Genomic DNA, 22,510 nt, shown 5'->3' on the forward strand with positions numbered 1-22,510 from the left:
AAGATACAAAGACCCCCCTCTGTTACCTATACTCTGATCTAAGAGCGCCAACAAACACTAACAGTGAACATTTTTTTCATGTAAGCCAGCAACTTATTCTTGTTGACCAATAAACTTAGATTTGATTTTGACCATCACCAGTTGTGATGAGCTCTATTTCTTCTACAACTATCAGAACCTTCCATTTCTTAGTGAGGACTAATATTCTCGTAAACTCAGAACTGCAGTTGGTCTTCACATGTCTGAAGTATATGCTCTGTAATAGCAAGGATATATATGTTTTGCAAGTAGAAGGAAGCAAAAGGAATGCTGAGAAAAATATCCTTATAAAATACGGTGGTCTTGCAGGTATTCTGCACTCATTGAACCGAGTGCTTCTAGCATGGACAAAATATTTAAGCACGTGTTTTGATTTCCAAAGGTGTGAAGTCAATTGCTACCCAGCATTCGATTTCCAACACTGACTTTATTCTAGAGTAGAACTAAAGAAAGCAGTTTCTTTGACTCTTGAAGACCTTTAAGAAGACAAACAAACAAACAATGAAAAAAAAAAAGGAAATTTTCCCACCTTGACTGCATTTCTGGTTGTGCTTTTAACTGATGTTGTGCAGCTTGCTGGGGCTGTTGGCACTGAGTTTGGTGTGAAGCTGGCACCTGTTGCTGCTGTTGCTGTAGCCCGACTTGACACTGAGATGGAGGCCCTGTTTGCTGGGACACTGGGGGAGGTTGCTGGGATGGATGGTGTTGTGGTTGCTGTTTCTGTGGCTGCTGTTGCTGTTGCTTGTATCGAGACAAACTGAAGAAAAGGCCCAAGATGGCCTTTAGATTCCCATTCCTGATTTCTGTAAGGCAATATTCAAGAGTTACTCAATCAGCCATCAGCTGTTGTTTCTTTTTGACAGTGCAGTCTTCTTAACACCATCTGAACTCGTTTCCTTCAATACATGACAGACTTTCTGCAAATCTCATTGATATTACAGCTAATTACCAGTGAGCACCAACTACAAATAAATAAGTTTTCCCCTGCAGTGACTGCAATAGACGTCTTCCATTTCTGCTATTTTCTGCGTTAACGTTAGTGTGCTTAAAAAGAGAATTCCTTTAAACAGTTCCTTTAAACTGAAGTAACTAAAACAAACAAAAGACAACAAAAAACACAGCAACAAATGCATTAACAACATCATGCTGTAAATAATTTCACAGTTCCAAATTTGCATGAAGAGGAAAAACTACTCAGTTACCACACTGCATTGTATCATTTCTGGAATATCAGACTAATCATTTCCATTAAGAAGATCTGGTGCAAGTTATACACTAGAAAACATGATTATTGTGCAAGACTGCTGTATTAAACCAGATAATTGGCAATTTGATACTATCACAAGCTAATACAGAATGGATATCCGACGTACTTAAAAATAGGTTGACAGTGAATGAATAAATTCATGGGCTCTGCTATATCCATTATTCCCTCTCCCAGTCACTTTTCTCAGTGTGTTGTTCATCTTTGCTGTGTAGCAAGGTTCTGTTCTTAACCACAAGCCCTTTGCCCAGCAAATATCAAGCTCACGTATTAAGAGTTTGCTCCCCTTCCTATACAAGCATCCAACTTTTGTTTCCTTCCCTAGCTAAGCCTCAATCTACCTTTTCTTCCTAGCAGCTGATCTAATTTACTTTCTTCCTTAATTTTGTTTGGGCCCATATTCATGTCCTCAGTCACCCTGAGACCTTCTCTAAGCAGTCCTGGTCATCACCCAGACCCAGGGCATTCCTCTCCTCTCCTCTGACTCGATTTCCTTCCCCCTTTTCCTTCCCTGCAGTCTGGCTCCTCCAGCAGTGCTCTATCCCACCAGGGCCCTGCTCTCTCGTTTAAATGATTATCAATCCCAGCGCTCAGAGTTGTCATCCTCTGCCTTCCTTTGTTCTCTCAGGCAACTTTAGCCTCTTCCTGGACAGTGGGATCCCAGTGAATCCTGCTCGTTTCTCCTTTTCCCAGTCTACTCCTGCCCCCATGCAGTGTCAGGCCACAAACCCAGTCTCCCCCATCACCCTTTACATGAGGCTCTTTCCTTGTCTAATGTGCCTGTGTTTGGCTAGGGAGGACACAGGATGGAAGCAGACAATAAAGCAAAATAGATGCAAAAGACAGAAAAGAACAGTAAAAAGGATTTCCTTATCTCTAGCAAAGAACTCAATTTACTCATGGGAATTGTAAGGAAAGTATCATTTAATCACAGGCCAAAGCATAACTAAACAGCCCCAGAGGCACTGGGAAGCTTAGCTGCACAAACACAGGCCAGGAGATAAAAGAAATCACAGCCAGGAGATAAAGGAAATGTGAGTCTACATGTTTAAACTTAGCAAAGCGACACGCAATTGAAAACAAGGCCCTGATTTCAATGTGAAGTGAGAGGCAATTAAAACAATAACCCCACCTAAAATCCGTCGACTTAACTTCTGTGGCTATGCGTCTTCTGTCGTAACCAGAAGAGAAACCTGCTTCTGACGTGCTTAAGGTGACAAAAAACGATTTAGTAAGTTTCAGAACAAGCAGCCTCTTTCCCTCTGGGTTTTAAGTGCAGTATTTCAGGCGGGACTTTTAGAGGTAGTTCTGTTTCCCTTATCTTAAAGACAGACTGAGGTAATTCACCTGGCAGCTCGCCCCTGCCCTTCGCACAGGAAGAGCACTTCAACCCCACAGCGCCCTGTCTGTCTGCCCAGCCTCTCTTGCCTCCTGCCTTGCCTCCTGTCCTGGCCACCGGGCAGCTCAAATAAGTGCAGCAACCCAGATAAGGGCAAGCACATCACCCGCTCACTTTAAATCTGGAGCCCCAAACTGGTTTCGTGTATTTCAGATGCTCGGGATATTTTAGAAGAGACTGGAATTTGGTTTTAAAGTCAATCCATGCAAATCCAACCCTTTGGGAATTCCCATGTTGTAATGGCTCTGCTGCTGCTTTTTTCACCTACAATTATAGCTTGCCAATCATCTCTTTCTGCGCAAAAATACATTGGGCTTACTGGAAATTGAAAAAAATATCAATGAAAAAATACCTTGTGAAAGAAGGAAAAGGTAAAGAAAAGAAAGGTCTGTTGGATAGATTAGCAGAGAAAAGCCCTTATCTGATCCCTTGAAAACTTGCAAATGAAATTTCCGCAAATCATAAACTAATTATATACAAAATAGAGATCAAAGCAAACCAAGGAAGAACAACCAAAACGGCCTATCGTTGTTATTTAGTCAGGAGTTTATTTTGCGTCTGATTCCGGAAAGCATGTGGCAGTAGTTCAGCTAGTTTACATGGACCAGAATGGTTAGCCAAATCGGCTAGGAGGAGTACAAATTAAGAACCACTGCATATTCCATAGCTTGCATCTCTCCTGCCAGAAAACCGGGCTGTCATATATACATAATTTTCATGCCCAGGGATAGCAGATGCATGCTTCTGTCACTCTGCGCAAGCCTCTTACGGTTGACCACTGAGGAATTCTGCGTGCAGTCCCCATCAACCCTTCTTCATTCCCCTAACAGGTGAGACCCAATGGTCTGCTAAACAAAAGAAAAAAAATTTAAAAAGCAGGAAATTCTGTCCATAATGAATGATGGCAGGGGAGGGAAAGAGCCAAAAGTAGGTCTGAATTTAAGACAAAATTCTGAGAAGTACATGTACTTCACAGTTAATCCTGGATATATCTGTGAAGTACAGACAGACTCAACTTCAGCCACCACAAGCTCAAAGCTGACTGGCTCTGAGCTGACTTTAGGGATAAAAGCTACCAGAAGAGTGCTGGGATGAACTTTGTAGACTCTGCTGAGGAGTGTGATCTGAGTATAAACAATATTGGGTGTTTTGTAGAAACAGGGCAGCAAAATTTAAAAAGGTATTATTATACCCCCACTATATCTATGCATTTTTTTTAATGCCAAAAAAATACAGAATTTGTCAGACCAAAGGAATCTTAACAACACACAGGCTGTGTGGTAGAATCACAATCTGGCAACTTGGTAAGTGAACACACACTCTCTCAGGTATGTCCAAAACAGCTTTGTGGGGCATCTGTGCTACGGAAACAAAAATTCCACCTTGATACTGGAAAAGAACTAAAATGGATTTACAGCAAGACTGCAGAGTGTGTACACAAACCCATTTACCTACAGAAGCACAGACTTCATTTCAGAGGCAAAAGTCTAAGTTCCATAGTAGTGGTTCCAAAGTCTAGTAAGATGTTTCCTTTCATTGCTTTATGGTTTCATGATTTGCTCAGCTGATCGTTATCCAGCTAATCTGTTACCCAGAGGAGGTGCAGCTGCTATCTCTGAATTCAGTTTGAGTTTCTACTGCACATTCATGTTCTCCATAATTTTCAAAATCTTGACAGTGTGTGAAGGATGGCAAGCTTAGCTGGGCAGCTGCAGCTCCATGAGCCTAAAACCCAGCTGTAGAAACGAGTAAGAGTGTGGGTATGGACAGACAGCTCAAAGTGACAGACAACAAAAGCAGCAGCAAGAAGAGAAGAGAAATTGCATCTCCATACTTTTCTTCAGGAACTACAAATAGAGATGTTAAGAGTTTAAAATCTTTGAGAAGGGAACACCTCTCTGGCTCCATGTTGCTGAAGTAGGGGGCCTATCTCTAGCATACTATGGTCATCCTCAGAGAACACAGATCCTTAAGTATCTTCACTGCCTAAATCCATACAAGTACTGTGTCACATACGTAAATCCATAAACGCCTGTGTCACACATTGAAGCAAGATTTTTTTTTTGTTTTGACACTGGAAGGGTATTACACATGAAGTCCCAAATTATTTCAGTATTTAGGAGTTATCCAAATTCTAGTTTGGAAACATTATCAACTTCCCTCCACACTAAAGCTGCACTATTGAAAAATGCATATTCTCAAGCAACTCACGAGAGGCTTTAATGTTTATTTCCATTTGTAAGCAATCACAATCTCTTACTTCCTCCTAGATGAGGCTCTGCCAGTGGAGTAAACACAATTATTTGCAGTTGACCTAGCAGGTCTTGGCAACCTGTGCAGAAACACTAGCTTGCTTGCTCGGTTACAACACTCTGAAGAGATTCTGTGTTCTCCTGTTTGGTTCTCCCTGCCTTCCACAGCACAACTAAGGATGGTCTCTCAGAACAGAAACTTAAATTTCTTGTTGAATTCTAGTCTTTTAGCTTCATTTTATAAAAAAATGTTCCTTCTCACCCCTCTCTTTAGCAGTCACTTTTTTTTTTTATTGTTAGTGGCAAAGCCAGTAAATATTCTCATTCAGCAGGCATTACTGGTCTCTTCTTAGCTTCCATATGATTTATATGTTAATTCCTAGAAAATGCAACAGCATGAGAGAAAAAAAAGATATGAAATCAGCAGAAAATATGGGATAACCTATGTGCTACTGAGTTGGCCTTGTGATTTGGCAGCAAAGCAATGAACATGAAACATGCCTTCCCCTCCCCAGTGTGAACACTGGACTGTCAATTTTGCACGCTGACGGTTTTCTCACCAATTAATCTGCTATTTTTCTTAGATTTCGCATTGCTGCAAGACAGGTAAATAATATGAAATATCTTACATTTTTACAATATTTACATATCACATCGAAGTTAAAATTGGCTTTTATTACGAACTCAGACCTGCATTTTCTGTTTAATCATTTCTTAGTAAACAAACTTTCTATTGTTAGAAATTTTAGCTCACACCTTCTTTTCTTGACATGAGAATCCTGACTGTAACTGAGCTATCTAGGCATATAAGGCAGGTGGTACTTGGGCTGAAAAGGAGGAAAAGATTTGTTATGGGCATTCTAACCCAGCTGAAGGATAAGCTACAGAAAAGGACGGCTAGCGTCCAGCTAGCCCTTCTCCTACTAGCTGTCATAATATCAGGTTAGAAAAAAATGTACTAAATACCCACTACTTTGTTTTCCGTGCTTATAAACCGTCACAAGCTTCCTGAAATTATATTCAAAATACACGTATTAAAGTGGCTTGGAGAATCTCATACGCCAGGATGATGTAGGGGGCTTCCTTTAGAGGACAGCAAGGATTATTTAAACTATTTTGCAAGTTGCCAAAATGCAAGTTTTAGTTGTAATTTTTCAATAATGTTTTTTAAAATAAAATATTTAATTTTGTTGTAGTTTTATTTTTAAAAATATTTTGGGAATACTTCTGAAAGATGGTGTACGTATGTAAGACTTGGGTACATGGTGGTTTCACCATACAGTTCATCCACAGTGGTTATCCGGAACACGTTTCATAAACAACATTCATGGTCAATACAGGAAAGTTTGTTTCAGCTGAGACTTTGAATCATAACCTCAAAGCATATAGCTCACATATTAATAAAGAAGAATGGAAAGAAAACATACTCAAGATAAAATAGCACTAAACTAAACAGAACAATATTAACTCTAAATTCAGTATTAGTGCAAATGATTTTTTCAACTGCTTAAAAATACATTCCAGCACCACTAACTACCATTTATTTACATTTTGGGGTGCAAAAAAGCACCTGTTATTTACTAATAAAGAGACTTTACTCTGGAAGGGGGAATTCCTGACCTCAGCATCCAGCAAATGCGCAATACATGTATGGGTGGCAACACTGCATCACTAAAAAAAAAAAAAAAGGAGTCACATTCTGCTCCACTTAGACAGAAATTAAAACAAGTATCTTTGTGATCCAGCCGTGTCCGTTCTAGCCCCTGAGGGTGGCATGGAGTGAGGTCCTGCGCAGTCCCACCTCGGTGCCAGGGCTTAAGGTTTAACTGCGGTCAGCCAGTGTTTCCTTGAGGGCCTGAGACAGCTGCAGCAGCACGGGTTGTCACCGCTCCCCCTCCACGCTGTGCTCACTAGGTCTCAAATCCTTAACCCCATGTCCACGAGAGCTCACAGACACTGGGGGGCATTGACAATAGCCAAGGCCAAGTGAGGGAACATTTTCTCTTCCCACAGAGAAGACTCGGTGGTCTCTTCAAAAACTCTGTGGGTTTACATGACCTGAACGACTGTCATTCATCCCTCCTTTTTTCTTTCATTTTTAAAGGAGCAAAGGTGCGTTCTATTTGTGATTGTATAAGGATATAGGCAAGGTTTACAGACAGAAGATCTTAGATTATCTATAAAAATCAAAGACGTGGTTTTGGACACAGAAATTACATTTTACCTATTTTTCCATTTATGCCAACTGTTCTAACACGATGCGTTACCTCGCCTGTGGTACTGAGTCTGGCTGGGGTGGAGCTCATTTTCTTCAGAGCAGCTCACACGGTGCTGTGCTTTGGCTTTGTGGCTGAACCAGTGTTTTTGCTGTTGCTGAGCAGTACTCGCACAGTGACAAGGCTCGCTCTTTTTATAGCGTCAAGTATGCTGGGGGGGACAAGAAGTCAGGAAGGGACACAACGTGGACAGCTGGCCCCAGGTGACCAAAGGGATATTCCTTGCGACATAACGTCATGCTCGGCATTAAAACAGAGGGGCCAGGTACTGGGGACATGGCCATTGCTCAGAAGGTGGCAGGGCATCTGTCTCCTTGTGGGAGGTCTCAGTGAGTGACTGCCTTTGCATCACTTTTGGTTTTTTCTTCCTCTTTCCTCCACTTATTTCACTATCTTTATCTTGACCCACACGTTTTTTCACTTTAGCCCTTCCTATTCTCTGTCTGGTCCTGCTGGGAGCATGGGGGAGTGAGCGAGCAGCTGCTCGCTGTGGGCTGGGGTCAGCCCACCACACCTACACATCCTTTCCTGCCTCCTTTGTTTGAGTGACAGAATTCCCTCGGAGGAAGAAAACATGGCTTTACACATACAGGCAATTAAATTGTTCACACACAAGTATAAGTACATTCACGATTTGACAATGTAATCCTCTCAAAACTAAGCTTGCAAAGAGACTTACTCACCAGATCTAACTTCAGGTCTCACCTGATGCCACGCATCCAATTATTTGTTCTGTGAAATGCTGAAGAAGCTGTCACATAATACATTCAAAGTTTGTCTTAACAGCTTCTGAACCAAAATGCTTTTCCAGCATATTTAAATGAAAGCAGAGGTGAAAGCTGGTGATGAGAATTAGGGAAATCTGTTTGATCTTTTAATAAGACAGCAGTTAAACAGCTTCTGAGCACCAGGCACCATACATCCCGACATACATCACGCACTGGTGAAGAGGAGTATCCTACACTGAGTCAGCCTTTAAGAAATTCTGGTGCTCTTTATAAGCTAAGTGATTAACTCAAGGTCGATACTTTTTTTTTTTTTTTTACACTTGGAATCACACTTTTAGAAGTCTAAACCTAAAAAAGCAGAATCCTTTTTCAGACAACAGAATAACTGAAGAATGAGGAACTAAATACCTTTTCTCTCAACAGACAAGCAGCCCCCAACAGTTATTAAATATCCATAAAATCTACACTCTAACCCATGTATCAATTATATGACTTAGATGAAAAATCTCTTTTTTAACAGACATAAACCAAGATGTTACTGAATTAGATTCATTATTTTTACAAGTCAGCCGTGTAGAGATTAGATACATATTTTACCTACCTTTCATGCTGAGAATGGGAAAAAAAAGGAGTAAAGACCATCAACAGCTTATATTATTCATATTACTTTAATTTTCCATTACACAGCACGTGCGGGTTACAATCACAAGCAGCAATTCAAGTTCGCTGTTTAAAATGAAATCTTAAACAACCAATTGACTCACCTTCTGCTGACAGCCCCTGTATGTTAATTCCCTTAGCAGCCAAGAAACTCAGGCATGCATCTATGTTTTCAATCTATTCAAGAACAACAACAAAAAAAAAAGGAGACACAAAAGAATATGCATTGTAATAATTGTTTACTTTAATCTCCCGCCACACTTTATTGCACTCAGTCTTTGTATCACATAAAAAGTCCCTTTGCTCATTATGCGGAAACCATAACAAAATGAAGCCTCCTGAGTTACTACAGTCCAAAATTGATTACTATGTGGGTCTGGACTCTCTGCTATTCGTACTTGCGTGAAGCAAGTTATTTAATACTCGCACCATGAAAGATGATGACTACATATCTTACTGAAGGGTCAAGGATGTTATGCCAGGATTTTTAACCTACAATGAGTATAACAAACGTGAAACTGAAAATAAACATGGAGGCCACATTTGCTTGAGAAGGCAGATTGCCACTTGCTCTTAAGTTGACAGCTGGCAAAAGTTTCCAGCCACAAAAGCAGTCAAATATAAAAACTGTAACTGGAAACCCCAGCTGGAATCCAAAATATGTTTACTCACGGCATTCTCTGCATGTCAGAAATGACAGACAACCCCGGTCTCTCACTGTGGGGTAAATCCTGCCCTTCAGAGAGATGGTACAACTAACTGTACTAAATAGCATTGGATAAATTGACCAGACAGGATATACACAACAGTTCTGAACGCCAGTGACTACAAGTGCCACATACAGACAAGATTTGAATCCTACTCAACGAAGTGAACTCCAGAAAGGTTGGGAGAGTTTGGCATTTCCCCCTCATAAATCAGTGTTACAGTAGAGATCTAGCTGTAGCTTCGTGCCTGCGTTCCCACCAAGCTCCCACCAAACGTCTGCTGTCATATTCGGATTCCTACAAAGTATTTCCATGCACAAGCCAAATCTTAGAGACCTCTAAAACCTCCAAACAAAATTCAAACAGAAACAAAACAAAGACAAAAAAAACAGACAAAAAAACTCGTCCACAATATTTTAGGAAATATCACGTATTACATGTATGGTTACACAGAAGACTTTCAGATAATACCACTAAGCAATTTCTGCTTGTGTTGGGGCAATTAGGAAGTGATCACGTAGTGTCTGCATGTTTGAACATCTTGCAAACATTAATTAGGTCCCATAACATCTCAAGCACTTCTTCTACTTCATAGGTAAGGAAAACAGACTCCAGCCGCCACAATTGCTATCACGTAACTACCTTTCTTCTGTGAAGTTTGGACACAGCCAAAGAAGAACGTGAAAGATCCACCTTCTAGACCAGCTCTTGCCTGCCCTTGAACAAATATAAAAATGAGGGCTTAAGGCACTTGAGAGGCTGCACTTACAGCTCCTGACCTGTATTTCCTGTCCTCCTCAAAGTTATATACATATAAAAAAACAAAAAACCTACAAGGAAAGCTGTCAGAAAACCCCCAGTATGGATTTCTGTCAAGGCAGTTTCATTTATTGTCTATAAATATAACACCAAAAACATTCTCTGTTATCAGGGAAAAAAAAAAAGTTATTGGCATTACCTAACTGGGATTTCAACAGTTAAAACACTGTGATAGGATGAGGTTGGTAGAAGTTTTAGATATACTTTGGAAATAGATTCGCCAAGTTGCCTGCAATGCTCAGGTCTGAAAGCTTATAGCAGGATGTAGGGTCCAAAGGTCCATTTATCCACAGTTCAACATGCTACGGCAGTCAATCTGCTTTAGTTTCCTTCCTCAGTGTTCAACGACCCTTTCAGGTTTTCAACACAGCTCTTTTATTGAGGTGACCTGGGACTGGAAAGCCAAAGTTCACCTTTTCTAGAATAAACACCATGCAAAAGCATCCATCTTCTTACCCAGTTCCACCACCCGTACTTATCAAGACTTTGGTCTTTACCACTCCAAGAACAAGTCCAGCCTTCCATAACTCAGGGTAGGCTTCTCCTCTCCTAGTCGGGAGGGTTATTTTGGTTAATGAGTAAAAGATAAGCGCTATCTCATCTCAACTCCAGATCTGCAGCTGTAGAAACTCCAAGGAGCTCTTGCAGTCCATAGAGCCCTAAACTGCTTTGCTTCTCCTCCCAGGTCCTTCACCGTTGCTCTAATTCTCCATTAGGTCCAAGTGACCACAGGATCAAGACAAACTTCTGAGTAGCTAGCTAGCTCCCCATCCATGCCCCTATTTCTGGTGCTATATAGTGGTCCCAGCTGACTTTCTGACCTCATGCTCATTGCAGACCTGGCTCAGATTCAAGGAGCGCCCTGTAAAATCATTGCAACCTCTTCCCTGGGACGAAGCCACAGTTTTCACCAAGCATTTTTAGTCACCTAATGAAGTGATACGGCTCCCGCTCCCAGGCTGACGGCTGACTCCCGCACAGAGCACGACGACTTGAGCTGCGTGTTTGTAACACGGGAGAAGAGAGCTGGGCCACGCTGCCTTGTCATGGGGTAAGCAGGGTACCCTGCTGCACCGACTGCGATGCCTGGCTGAGCGCTGAGAGAGATCGAGCCTTTGTGGTGCTCCACTGATACGGGGCAAGAACAAGGGGAAAAAACAAGAGCAGTAGAAAATGCAGAAAAGAAGATTACAGGAAGTGGGCTATCAAAAATGAGAATGCATTACAGTCAGTAACTCCTAAGAAAAAATCTTATGGAAACCGGAAAATATCCTATTTCAGTACTTAGAAACCAGCATGATGAAATAAAGTGTAATAATAGGCTTGCAAAAGCAGGCCTCTTACACAAGAAAATAAACCGCTAAGATAAGGATCTTACGTGGATATATAGCATCACATGTATAAGGAATTCACTGAAACAACAGAACTGAAAGACAAAAACACAGCACTGATTCCATTAACATTTGTGCAATATCATCTGTGGTACCAACAGCATTATACAACAGAATGACAGGCATGTAATTAATTGATTTTGAAGGAAAAAAATAGAGCTCAATAAGGAAAACAGAGAAATGTGGGGAAATTCAAGACGAAAATGAAATGCAGAAAGCAGGCCTATAGCTGAAATTATTAAAATTTAGTGCTGGTGGGAATTCAAAGTACTTCCCACACAATGACTGGCTGGTGTCCTGTCCCACACAAAAATGATTTGTGACTGCCATCCAGTTCCAGTGGAGGACTCACACTCCACTTGGCTCTGTGGAGTCTCCTAAGAGGCCAAAGTGCCAAATGCTTTAACAGGGAGCAGTCTTCTGCATCCCAGAGCTGAAAGTATGGAAACAGTGCTGTTGGGATGCAAGAGAGAGGGAAGCAATCACCAATTTTCCTTATTGTAAAAACTGAAGGTAAGAAAGCTACTGAAGTCTTGCTAAGTAGCTTATGGTGTGAATAGTGTTTTGTTGCCAGTGGCCTGAGTGAAGAGCCCTAAACTTGGTTTATCACCTTATCCTAACAATTAGTGCAATGCATTGGAAATCATTTTGCTTGTTTAAAGAGAAGAGTTTCCAACAGTGCAATATTTAATTCATTTTACCTACAAAAGCTCCAAGGAAGGGCTAACTCTAGCCCCTGCTGTCTTAACGTAAGAGCTAACTGTCTGTAATCTGCAAATAGCATTTGATGGAGAAAGATCGACTATTTCATAAAGTGTTGGAGATAGTTAGCTCTTCTGAAATGGCAGCATGGTAATTGGACCGCTTTGGTGGATATACCCCTGACAGAAGCGAAGTTTCTGGTTAGATCTCAGCTCAGTAGAGATCCATCTACCCTGCGTTGTGACTTCTGACATGAAGTACAGTGGCCCCCTTGAAATTACATTATTCAGCAGCAAGTCATTGCTGAGACTGTAAGGGCCCTTCCTCGGGCAAGTTTGCATACTGTTTAAACCCTTCAAGCCAATGTGAAAAGACTGTGGATTTGCCAAAGGGGAGCATATATTTTCTTTAATACTGTGAGCTACAATTTCTGGCTGACTATTCTGTCTTCTCATTTGCTTTGCCAACCAGCATTTAACACGGCAGGGGCAAAGCAGGAAAGATGGGAGTTGGATGTCCCTCATTTCCCGCCTACTCAAAACAGGGGAAAGCTATGTAAAAGGAAAAGGAAAACCAGGATCAGACATCCACAGCCATTACTTTACTCAGACACACTGCCGGGAGAGTTCAAAACTGAGCCTTGCCTTCTTATGCTTCCTTGCCAAAAGCATCTCATGAATTTGCAGTTTCAAACTGCAGCATACGAGCTGTTCACGGTAGAGCCATCTACCAAAGCGCATTATCAGTTCTGCACCCGACACAACAGTTACTTATGCCCAGATGTCCCCGAACTCCGCTGCCCACCTCCAGCGGCTGTCCTTCCTCTGAGCCGGCCGTCACCAGAGGATGCTCACACTGCCCACCGCCTGGGACCAGACACCCCGGAGGTCTGCCTGGGGTCCAACTCCTCACAAACAGCTTTAGATGTCCCCAGCTCCCCCCAAGTTGTTTAAGCTAGCTATTAAAGCACATTATTTGTTCTGCTTGCTACGCAAGATAATTGAAAGAAAAAGAGCAGTTCATCCAAATTAAGAGTTACAGTTGAGTTCCTCAGTGATCATTTTTTTCAACTGCCAGCCCGAGCTGCTACTTTACAAGCATTCGTTATCCACATTTGTCATTTTGCTATGATACATAAGACAGCTTTCATTTAATTAGGAGATTGTATCAAAAAATAAAACCTCATAGAATTAATCTCTCACGCCTGAACAGAAGTCGAGGTGTCACAACTGCCATTCTCATACATGCAGAAGCGAAATGAATGCTTTGTCAGCTGCCTGAAAACTCCCTTGTAACGTGAATCCCTGGGTGGCATTTGCTACCCGGAAAGCTGGGAGCAGAAGGCAGCTTGGCGAAGAAGTCATGCGTGGACGTAACTTTCCAGCACCAGAGCAGCCTGTGGAAGCAGCAGTTTCTTTGTTACACCGGTCTGCCCACCAGCCTCTGGCTGGAAAGACAGCATTAAACGCTTGTGGTCACACGTCTTCACTGATTTCTAAGTACACTATAACAAGTACATCCCTGTACATGGTTGTTTTCATTCCCGCCAGACCTGCATGCTCCTCATTCCTTCCTAGCATCTATAACACTTCAATACACGCAAATTTAACAACTTCATTTATTTAATTCTCACTGCACTATTACTGGGCATATGAGTCAGTTTTCCCTCTATTTTATAATGTACCTTACAGTAATTGTGTATTTCTGGCAACGCTGGCCACAACACCCACAGATGTTTTTGCACTTGTCATATAATAGCATTTTCTACTTCTATTCCTGTCAGTGCTAGAAAGAAAATGGCCTAGGAAACATGCCCCAGCCTGTATAAGAAGAAGAGAGCATAGCAGAAACAAAGAAAAAACCCACCCACAAATATCATCACTCTGCAGCTTGTAAATGGAGACCCAGCGTGGGCACTGATATATGCTGAACATTGATAATGTTACACAAAGGCTTGAATATGGAAACCGTCTACACCTAAAGCTCAAGTCAAGTCCACCAAGTCCAACAGAGCAGAGTAAATTATAAACAGCGCTGCCCTTTTGACAGATACAGATGTTTTTCTCAAACAACCGGAGTTAAACTTCTTGTAGGTTCCTTCCCTTGGAAGCCACGGGAAGGTTCTTGTATTGTGATGCGAGACCTCTGCCCCCAGCTTTTACAGTGATAGATGTGGAGTTTGAGTTTATCCAGAAAAACCACTACTTATATTCAGAACAGGACTTTCCATTCGACTTCAGGCTCCACGTTCTGTCCAGTGTATTAGTTTTCAAAGGAAGAAAATGAAGATTGATTTCATGTGAAATTTTATAGCTTCATGAGCTCTTATGCAATATTACAGCAGACTTCTCATACAATGTAGAAAACAAGGAAAGAGCCAAACATGAGCCGTTTTCAGCAAGCTGTTTCTGAATGCAAAATGTACTCCCTGTCTGTATTTTCAGATCAAGCTTCTATACTTAATATTGTTATAGCATGAAATTTATGAAGAGCTGGAAAATCTTTGACAATCCTTAAATTCATGGACTGTTGTTCTTTTTCCACTCTCAGATAATGTCCGATAGTCTTTTTTACACTATTTCCTACACATACGTATATATAAAGACATACTAAGGAAAAATTGCAAATTCCATTTTCCTAAGGAAAATATAAACACTAACTACTATCGCTTAGCTTAAAATACATTTTCATTGGTATTTACTCTAGTCAAAATAAAGCTCCTTTAGAGAAATATGTTGTTCATGTGCTACCCTAACTATTTGGATAAAAAGATCTTGCAAAGTTAAGTTTCAGGACATTGACAGAACTTGGTGGTTATGTTTGTGCTGAAATAACAGGTGCAACATAAGGGCAAATGAAGCTAATCCATATTCTGAATCCCAGTTATAACATATATATCCTCAGAAATTAAAATTTATTTTCATGGCTACGCTGTTTCCACTTTTATGTGAAAAATTGACCTTCTCTGTTACAAATGCATTATTTTCACTTTTTAGAGAAAAGGCCGGTTTAGGCACTAAATGAAGGCTGGACACCTAGCCTCAGCCTCATCTCCAGCATTCAATTCCCTGTGTAAATTGGGTAAAACCTTTACTTTCCTGTACCTCAAGCTCTTCCTCTGAAAAATAATGGGACAAATAGTATTTCTCCACTTTACGACACGTTGTATGATTTAAGACCTCTTCTGCTGTGACTGTAGGGGGGCTTATATCAGCATGCCTAGGAAAAAAAAAGTACCGTAAAATGCACAGAACCTGGAGACACGCTACACAAGACACCCCCCTGGTTCTTACAGTACATACATGGTATGAAATCACTGTCCATACTTAATTTTCCTTTACCAAAAGCATATCCACAGCTGCACTCACAACACAATGCGTGCAGTAAGCACCACAGAGAAAGCTCCAGTTGATGATGTCCACATTTCTAATCTCAGAGGACACTTTTATTGGAATGGTTTTAGGAAATCCCACGCGACTCAGAAGTCTTGCCAAGCTAATCTGGTCTTTCTGCTGCTCGCCTGCATGTGTAAGCATGGAAAGCAAGGCTTTTGACAGCCCTGTCAACAGCCAGGTCCCCACGCAGGGAGGAGATGGTGCCACCAGTTGTACCGGGAGGGGAACGGCCTCAGCCCCAGGGAGCTTGAGGAAGGGCATGCACCCTAGCTCCCCAGTTTTCTGCACAATGCATCTCTGAGCAGCAAGGCACTGTTGAAGAATGAAGAAGCAGATGCAATGTTTGCACAAATTTCCCTAGTGTGTTTGGGCGTTCAGCTTCTCACTTCGTTTTCATTTTTTTTCCTTTCAAGAGAGAAATTTTCTTAAAGGGGAAAAAAGAGTCAATTCTTAAGAAAATATTCCTGGAAATACTATTTTTGATCAGTTTTTCAGGATCAAGCCTTAAAGATATCTGAAAAGTTGCAGATGACGATTGTGTGCAATTTGAAATGTTGAGATGTCCTCAACTACGATTTGTTAAATGAAGAGGACACCTTCAGCTTTGCAAAAATTATCAACAGTCTAACCTGCCTCAGGACAGCCATTCATTTAGGACACTACGAATGAAACTCCTTGCTGGTTTCAACAGACACTCAGCTGGAGTTTAGCACCTACCACACTGACTGCCCATTAAGGGCACTAAATCTCACATCGAACTGCAGACAGGACCAGTAGAAAAAAGCCACAGCTGTGCTCAGTGAACACGTGGCGAGGGCTGCAGCGAGTCCCACCTACATTTCCTTTCCACTTTCCGTGGCTGCTCCCAGGAGATCCTCTTTTATCTGGGGCTTCAGACTGGAAGCTGTGTTTCTAGTGCTGTGCAGTTGGGATTAAATGTAAAATACGATCGATGTCTCTAGTGAATCTGATGTATCCGGTTCTTCCCAAAATGTCCTTGAATGCTATACAAACCACTATTTTTAAGAGCATAAATGCTTAAAGGAATGACCAATGTTAAAACTACTCCTTACTGTAAGCATTGGCCTTTGTACACTCTGTTGTATTTTCAGAAATACTAGCCCAAGGGTTGAAGACTATTAGCTTGAATTCGCAGCAGTAACCCAGAACTTCATGAAACTCATGTAGCAAAAAAAAAAAAATACACAGAGTTTTTGCCTCAGGAAAAAAAAAAAAGCTTCATTTGGACTATCCTACTAATTAAATGATTATTTATAAAAAATAAAGCAACCCACCAGCCATAATTAATTTTAAGTAACACAAGTTACAGATTCTCAATTACTACAAGTGGAATCACAGGACACCAGCATATGTCCTGGTTTCATTTTTCAAATACAGTTAAAAAAAAAAACATAACAACATAATGATCACTTCATAGCTGTGTCATTTGAAGGAGCTGTTGCAGCATGGCCATGGACAGTTGTTCTTTCCTAAAAAAAGAGCCCTGGGAAGAGAGCTGCTGCCACAGCCTGTTCCCAGGCAGAGTGTGTGCTCTCCGCCGTGGCTGATGGACGTCCTCGTGCCTGAAGGTCATAGCTTCACCTGCTCCTGACTTGTCCTGGTCTGGGACACCACCACAGTCGTGCTCCCTCCTGCCTTGCACCTGGATCCTGGGTTGTATCTCCTACAGAAGCTCTCCAGCACAATCACTTAGCTAAACTTTACTGTTGTGGTTGTCCTCAGGCAGGTCAAACACACAAAAATAGTCCTACTTCAAAAAGCCAAAGGATAAGGCATCATGGATATCTATTACCTTAAATTAATTAATTAAAATAGCCATTCTCACCCAGTTACAGCAGATGAGCAATGGCTGGAAATGAAAAATTCCTAACAAGGTACGGAGACCAAGTTGATTTCTCTGGGCTGTATGAATGTTTGTATAAGCTGTGATCCATTTCCAGTACTCAAGAGTGAAGTGCTCAGTGCTACACAAAGAAACTAACAGCTAAGCACCAGAAGCAACTGCCAGACAAACGGCTTTCTTTACCTTTTAGTCTGTCTGAGCACATTTTTTGCTCATGGCACCAAATTCAACACCAGCATTATCCCAGTGAAGGTAAAACAACCCGTTGCACCTGGTTTGGCCTCTCAAGGACTGCAGCATCATACACTGCGAGTGCCCAACACACGGGCACAGGAAGGCAAAACCCCATCACCCAGAATTTCCCATTTTTCCCCATTTAAGCAAAATACAGCAAGAAACTGTGTTTGCAGAGTATTACGGAAAGCATGTATTTTATATAATAATTTTAAATAGCAGCCATGTTAAACAAGTTATTTTTCTAGTCTTACGTGTAAATATGCAAGTGAAAGACGTTAGCAAATACGGACAGAGATGTCCACATACTGACATGGAATGACTCTGGCCCCTTTACGTATTTGCTGTTTCATCTATTTAATCCAGAAGGGGGGTAGAAACACAGGTATTCAAGAGGTCAGCTTTTGGCTTAAATTAATAGTGAAATAAGTGATCAAATGAAGTCTAACTATGCCTTTGTAGTTATCTTCCATTTTTTTCCATTAAAATTACTTTTAAAGTCAATTCCCTGTTGCTCCTTATGGAGCCTAATGTTGTTGCAGAGACAGGTGACATCTAAGTTCTAGCATCACTCTGTAGGGCGTAAAATTAGAGCAGACCACAAGGGACCATGAAGACAATCCCTTATGGGAACGACAGATTGTGATAAGCAGCATCTCCAAAGGTACCATATACACCCACCAAATGGGTAGAATAGTACACATCGTGCCTCATCCCCTGTCTCCACATGCAGAGGAGTTTTGGAACAATTTTCCTTCAGCACGCCATATGACAGAGAGGTGTAAAAAGCCCCTCTCCCGATTCAGTCTAGATTTCTTGTGTTATTTCCTATGTAGGGTTAAAAGGAGGAGGGTGGGAACAAGGGGTGTGCTTGTGGTTTTATTTGGACTGCAAGCTCTGCACCACAGAAATCTATTATCCTACCACGCCTGCCTCACCGATAACCATACACAAATGGTAAGCATAAGAGCATAACAACAACAGTCCAGGCGTCTGGAAAAAAATACAGACAGTTAAATGAATGGTACCTAAGGGCAACACTCATTAGAAAGTGAGAAAAGACATCTAAATACAAGCAACCTGTCAGATCACCTATGTAGTAAATCATTCTTTTCTACGTGATGACATGCAAAAGCCTAACTCTGTTATTTTTACAGAGGAGGGGAAGGAAGGAGCACCACACGAGGTTCCCAGCAGGGAGCAAATACCTCACCTCCTCTATAGAGGAAAAAATGTATTTTACGTTCACACACAGTCAAGAGCAACACAGGAAGCTTAGAGAAAATGCAGTGCTCCATACTCCTAACTTGCACATTTGGCCACGTGTCTCCACAAGCAGCTCTAGGAGCAAAGCTGCTGTCTGCTGCTGGGCAGGCTGGCGTGGCTCCAGCTGATGTCTTCCCTTCAAACTAATATTCAGCCACATGGAAACATGCTGCAGGTCAGGGCCAAAAGATACCCATTTGTCACTAGTAAAATTCAACAGATTAAACTTGTAAACACATGCTGACCATAAGGCACAAACTCCCTAAGTAAAGCTGGGCAAACAGCAGACACAAACATTTCCCTTTATTACATTTTCAGATCAACCTTGGAGAAATATGACTTGAAAATACAAGGCTATATTTAACTGCAGGGAAGTGTTTCCAAAAAATCCTACAGTAGGAATTTGCGGGGCGGGGGGGGGGGGGGGGGGGGGGGGGGAAATGCTTGTGATGCTTCTGATCTTTCCCAAGGAGCTGCTGCCCTGATTTAGCAGCGCATTCCCGGCCAGCAGGCTGCGGGGACCGAGTGGCCGGGCAGCCAGGCTTCCACCCCAGCGAGCTGCAGGGCTTTGGAGAAGCACCCTTGCACAGTTACTGTGGCTGGCTGCGGCAACGTTTGGACAGCACTGGTGCTATCAACTTGCCTTTGTTCAGAGAAGCAGGTTGGAGAGGATGGCAGGTCTGGAAGATGGAAGAATAACACGCCAGGCAGGTACCTGGTGAAACCGCTGGAACCCACCCGTGGTTTTTAATCCCCCTTCTCACACAATGAAACATAGCTGCTCTTTGGGTAAACCGGTCAGATCATGGATAAATGCGACTGGGAGTAATATGGGGCAAAAACATGTCACAGCGGTCCTTGGCGTTCAGGGACGAGCTTTGCAGATGCCTGCTGCATTCTGCCCGCGCTGGGATGAGCTGAAACCCTGGTGCAGCTGAAGCGGAACTTAAAATGCTGAAAGGGCAGTTTCTAAAACCGACGATAATAATTTCCACAAGAAAAATACAAACAACTAAGAGTATTTTAACTGCATTTTTTGCAGCACTTGTTTTTAGCTGTTTGTACAAAAAGCATCAGCTCACCCACCTAGCAGATGTTACACATACAGGGAGCTGCTCAGGCGAGGCAGACAGTTTCAGCTCACATTACTCTGGCCAACCAGCTCATTCAGGTGTATTCAGGTATACTCGTTATATATGGGCCACATTACACCACCTTTCACATTTATTATTTCCATTCATTAAAGCATCCATTAAGAACACAAACATGTACAGCATATACCATATGCACACTACCATGAAAATTTCAACATCTGTCATGAAAAGGGGGAAGCATTTTTGTGCTTTCTTTAGAAAAAAAAAGTGAGGCTGGCAGAGATCACATGAAGGAGGGCAAGTGAACAAATTAACTTTAGCGATGAAATTAAAACTTCCTGCACTACACGCTTATAAACAGGGACCCTGCCAGGCTGATGAATTCTCATACAGGCTGCTGTTTGGCTTGGGATGTCCAAAGCACACTGCAGAACAGCTCATTTTCACAATACAAGTAATCAGTCAAAAATTAAAATAGCAGTCAAATTGCCATCATTGGAGTAACGTTTCCTTGCAAAAGGGAATGTATTGAAAATAAGGGCCTTCATCTTGACTTTCTTAAAGTCCTTGGGAAGAATTGGGGGCTCTGGCCCACATTGCAGTACAGGACTCTCTGCGTTTGCAAGACAGCAGCAGAAAGACTGACGATTTTACTAGTACAACTTGATATCTGCATCAGAAAGGAATGGTTCTTGAAAAACTTCTGGTCAAGACACACACAAAAAAATCCTCCTCTCTGTTACTCGATAACACGGATACTTACATACATACACAAAGCAATCATCCTTAAAAATAATAAAACCCTACCACAAACCGACATGAAAACCACAGTTATTTCCTACCCTGTTTATAGGAGGGAACTGTGGTGTTGGTTCACCCTATATTCATGCCTCTTTCTACAAATTCTTGCCTTGGGTGTCCCACAACTTCCCCAGGCTTTGCATGGAATCATGAGAGAGTCTACCCTATCCACCTACAGATTCCCCTGTTCTTCTCCCTTCAGCATGACAGCTTTGCTATCACTCCGCTCCTTCAAGCTCCAGTAGTACGGGTAACACCCTATCATTTCTCCCACTAAAAAACCTTCATTTTCTCATCAGCCTTTTCTCATTCTTTTTTTTTTCTTAAATAATAAAGATCTCTCTTATCTCTTTCTACTGCTACATTCAATATTTCTTAGTTTTATATTCAGGATGGAAAAACAAAACAAAACAACTCTACCTCTCCTATAAGAAACATTGCAGCTGCTTCTTTCATTTCTTCTTCCAGTCCCACCTTCGGCTGTGCATCAGTTGTCACCTGTGCCTGCCAACATACCTCTTCAATTCCAAGCATCTCCTCTCTACGTCTTCCAGTCCATGTTCTAAAAATTAGCTTTCTTTACTCAGCTCTCTCCCCAGTCTCTTCTATTTTAGCTGATACAGATCTTTTTCTTTTACCTTGCTCTCCACAAATCTCAGATCTTTCAAATGTTTCTTGTATCGTTTCATCTTTCCTGTTACCTCATCTGTTATGATTTATCACTTCTGTAGCAGGTAACACAACTGCCTCTCTCTCTCTCCCCCTCTCCTTGCAGTGCTAAGCAAGAAGTACGCATTAATACTCAGGATAATAATATGCTCAGTTATCACGCTGTGCTAAAAGAATTGCAATGAAACTTCCTTCAAAAGCTGCAACCGTTTTACAAAATGCATGTCCTCCCAGGGAGAACACAGCACTTACAGAGCAGGATTTCTACAGGCTCCCATTAAAGCCAGACTTGGTATCTGTGTAAACAAAATCCCTTAAGTACTCTACTTGTTTGCTGATAAAATAATTATGATAAAGTATTAAAAACATAGTATAAAAAGGATATTAAAAACAAAGTATAAAAAGAGTATATTAAAGTACCCCAAATATATTAAGTAATAATCATTTTTACAAATCGAAGTGATACGAACCCCTTCGTAATAGCACTCACTGAGTTACTCACATTAATAGGAATAATCTGCACTACCTACAAGGGAAGGTAGCATGCAGCACCGCCTATATTGCCCAAATACTGCAGGATGTCAAACATTGAGCTCAAATATCATCCCAAAACAAGAGGCAAACTGACTGTTAGAAAGGAAAACATCCCTGTTTTTCTGTAACCAAACATTAACAAAGATATAGCCCTACTCATGCTTATTGACCTCAGACTTTTTTTCGGAAGTGGGTAGGAGAGGAAACCAGCCCTGTTTTACCCTCCCTCACTCAGTTCTCAAGAACTACGCCAATATTTTCTTGTACTTCATTCCAAAAACCTAAATACAATTCTGCTGATCATCTCCAAATTTTCTTGGCCCCAGAGCCTACGCTCCATGCTACTACATCCTCCATTAACCACAAGACTTTCTGCGTGCCAGCTGGAACTAATCACCACAATTACAGGCTTTTGT

General features: G+C 41.6%; 1 protein-coding gene across 19 annotated transcripts in view; it reads right to left on the reverse strand.

The window, feature by feature from the left end:
• The window catches only part of NAV2 (neuron navigator 2), a 431,840-nt gene that overhangs the window by 141,126 nt on the left and 268,204 nt on the right, over positions 1-22,510 (reverse strand). For 15 of the 19 annotated variants that reach the window (XM_080592405.1, XM_080592410.1, XM_080592398.1 and 12 more), the window contains 2 exons: positions 8,723-8,795; positions 569-842 (listed from right to left, as the gene is read on the reverse strand). In XM_080592405.1, coding sequence (XP_080448531.1) covers positions 569-842; positions 8,723-8,795 — 347 coding nt within the window. Of the gene's footprint in view, positions 1-568; positions 843-5,216; positions 6,545-6,574; positions 6,626-7,221; positions 7,382-7,913; positions 8,070-8,722; positions 8,796-22,510 lie in introns of those variants that run through there. The other 4 variants (XM_080592394.1, XM_080592395.1, XM_080592396.1 and 1 more) reach the window with 4 other exon arrangements.

This window comes from Anser brachyrhynchus (assembly GCF_964034855.1).
Source record: "Anser brachyrhynchus genome assembly, chromosome: 5".
NCBI lineage: Eukaryota > Metazoa > Chordata > Aves > Anseriformes > Anatidae > Anser > Anser brachyrhynchus.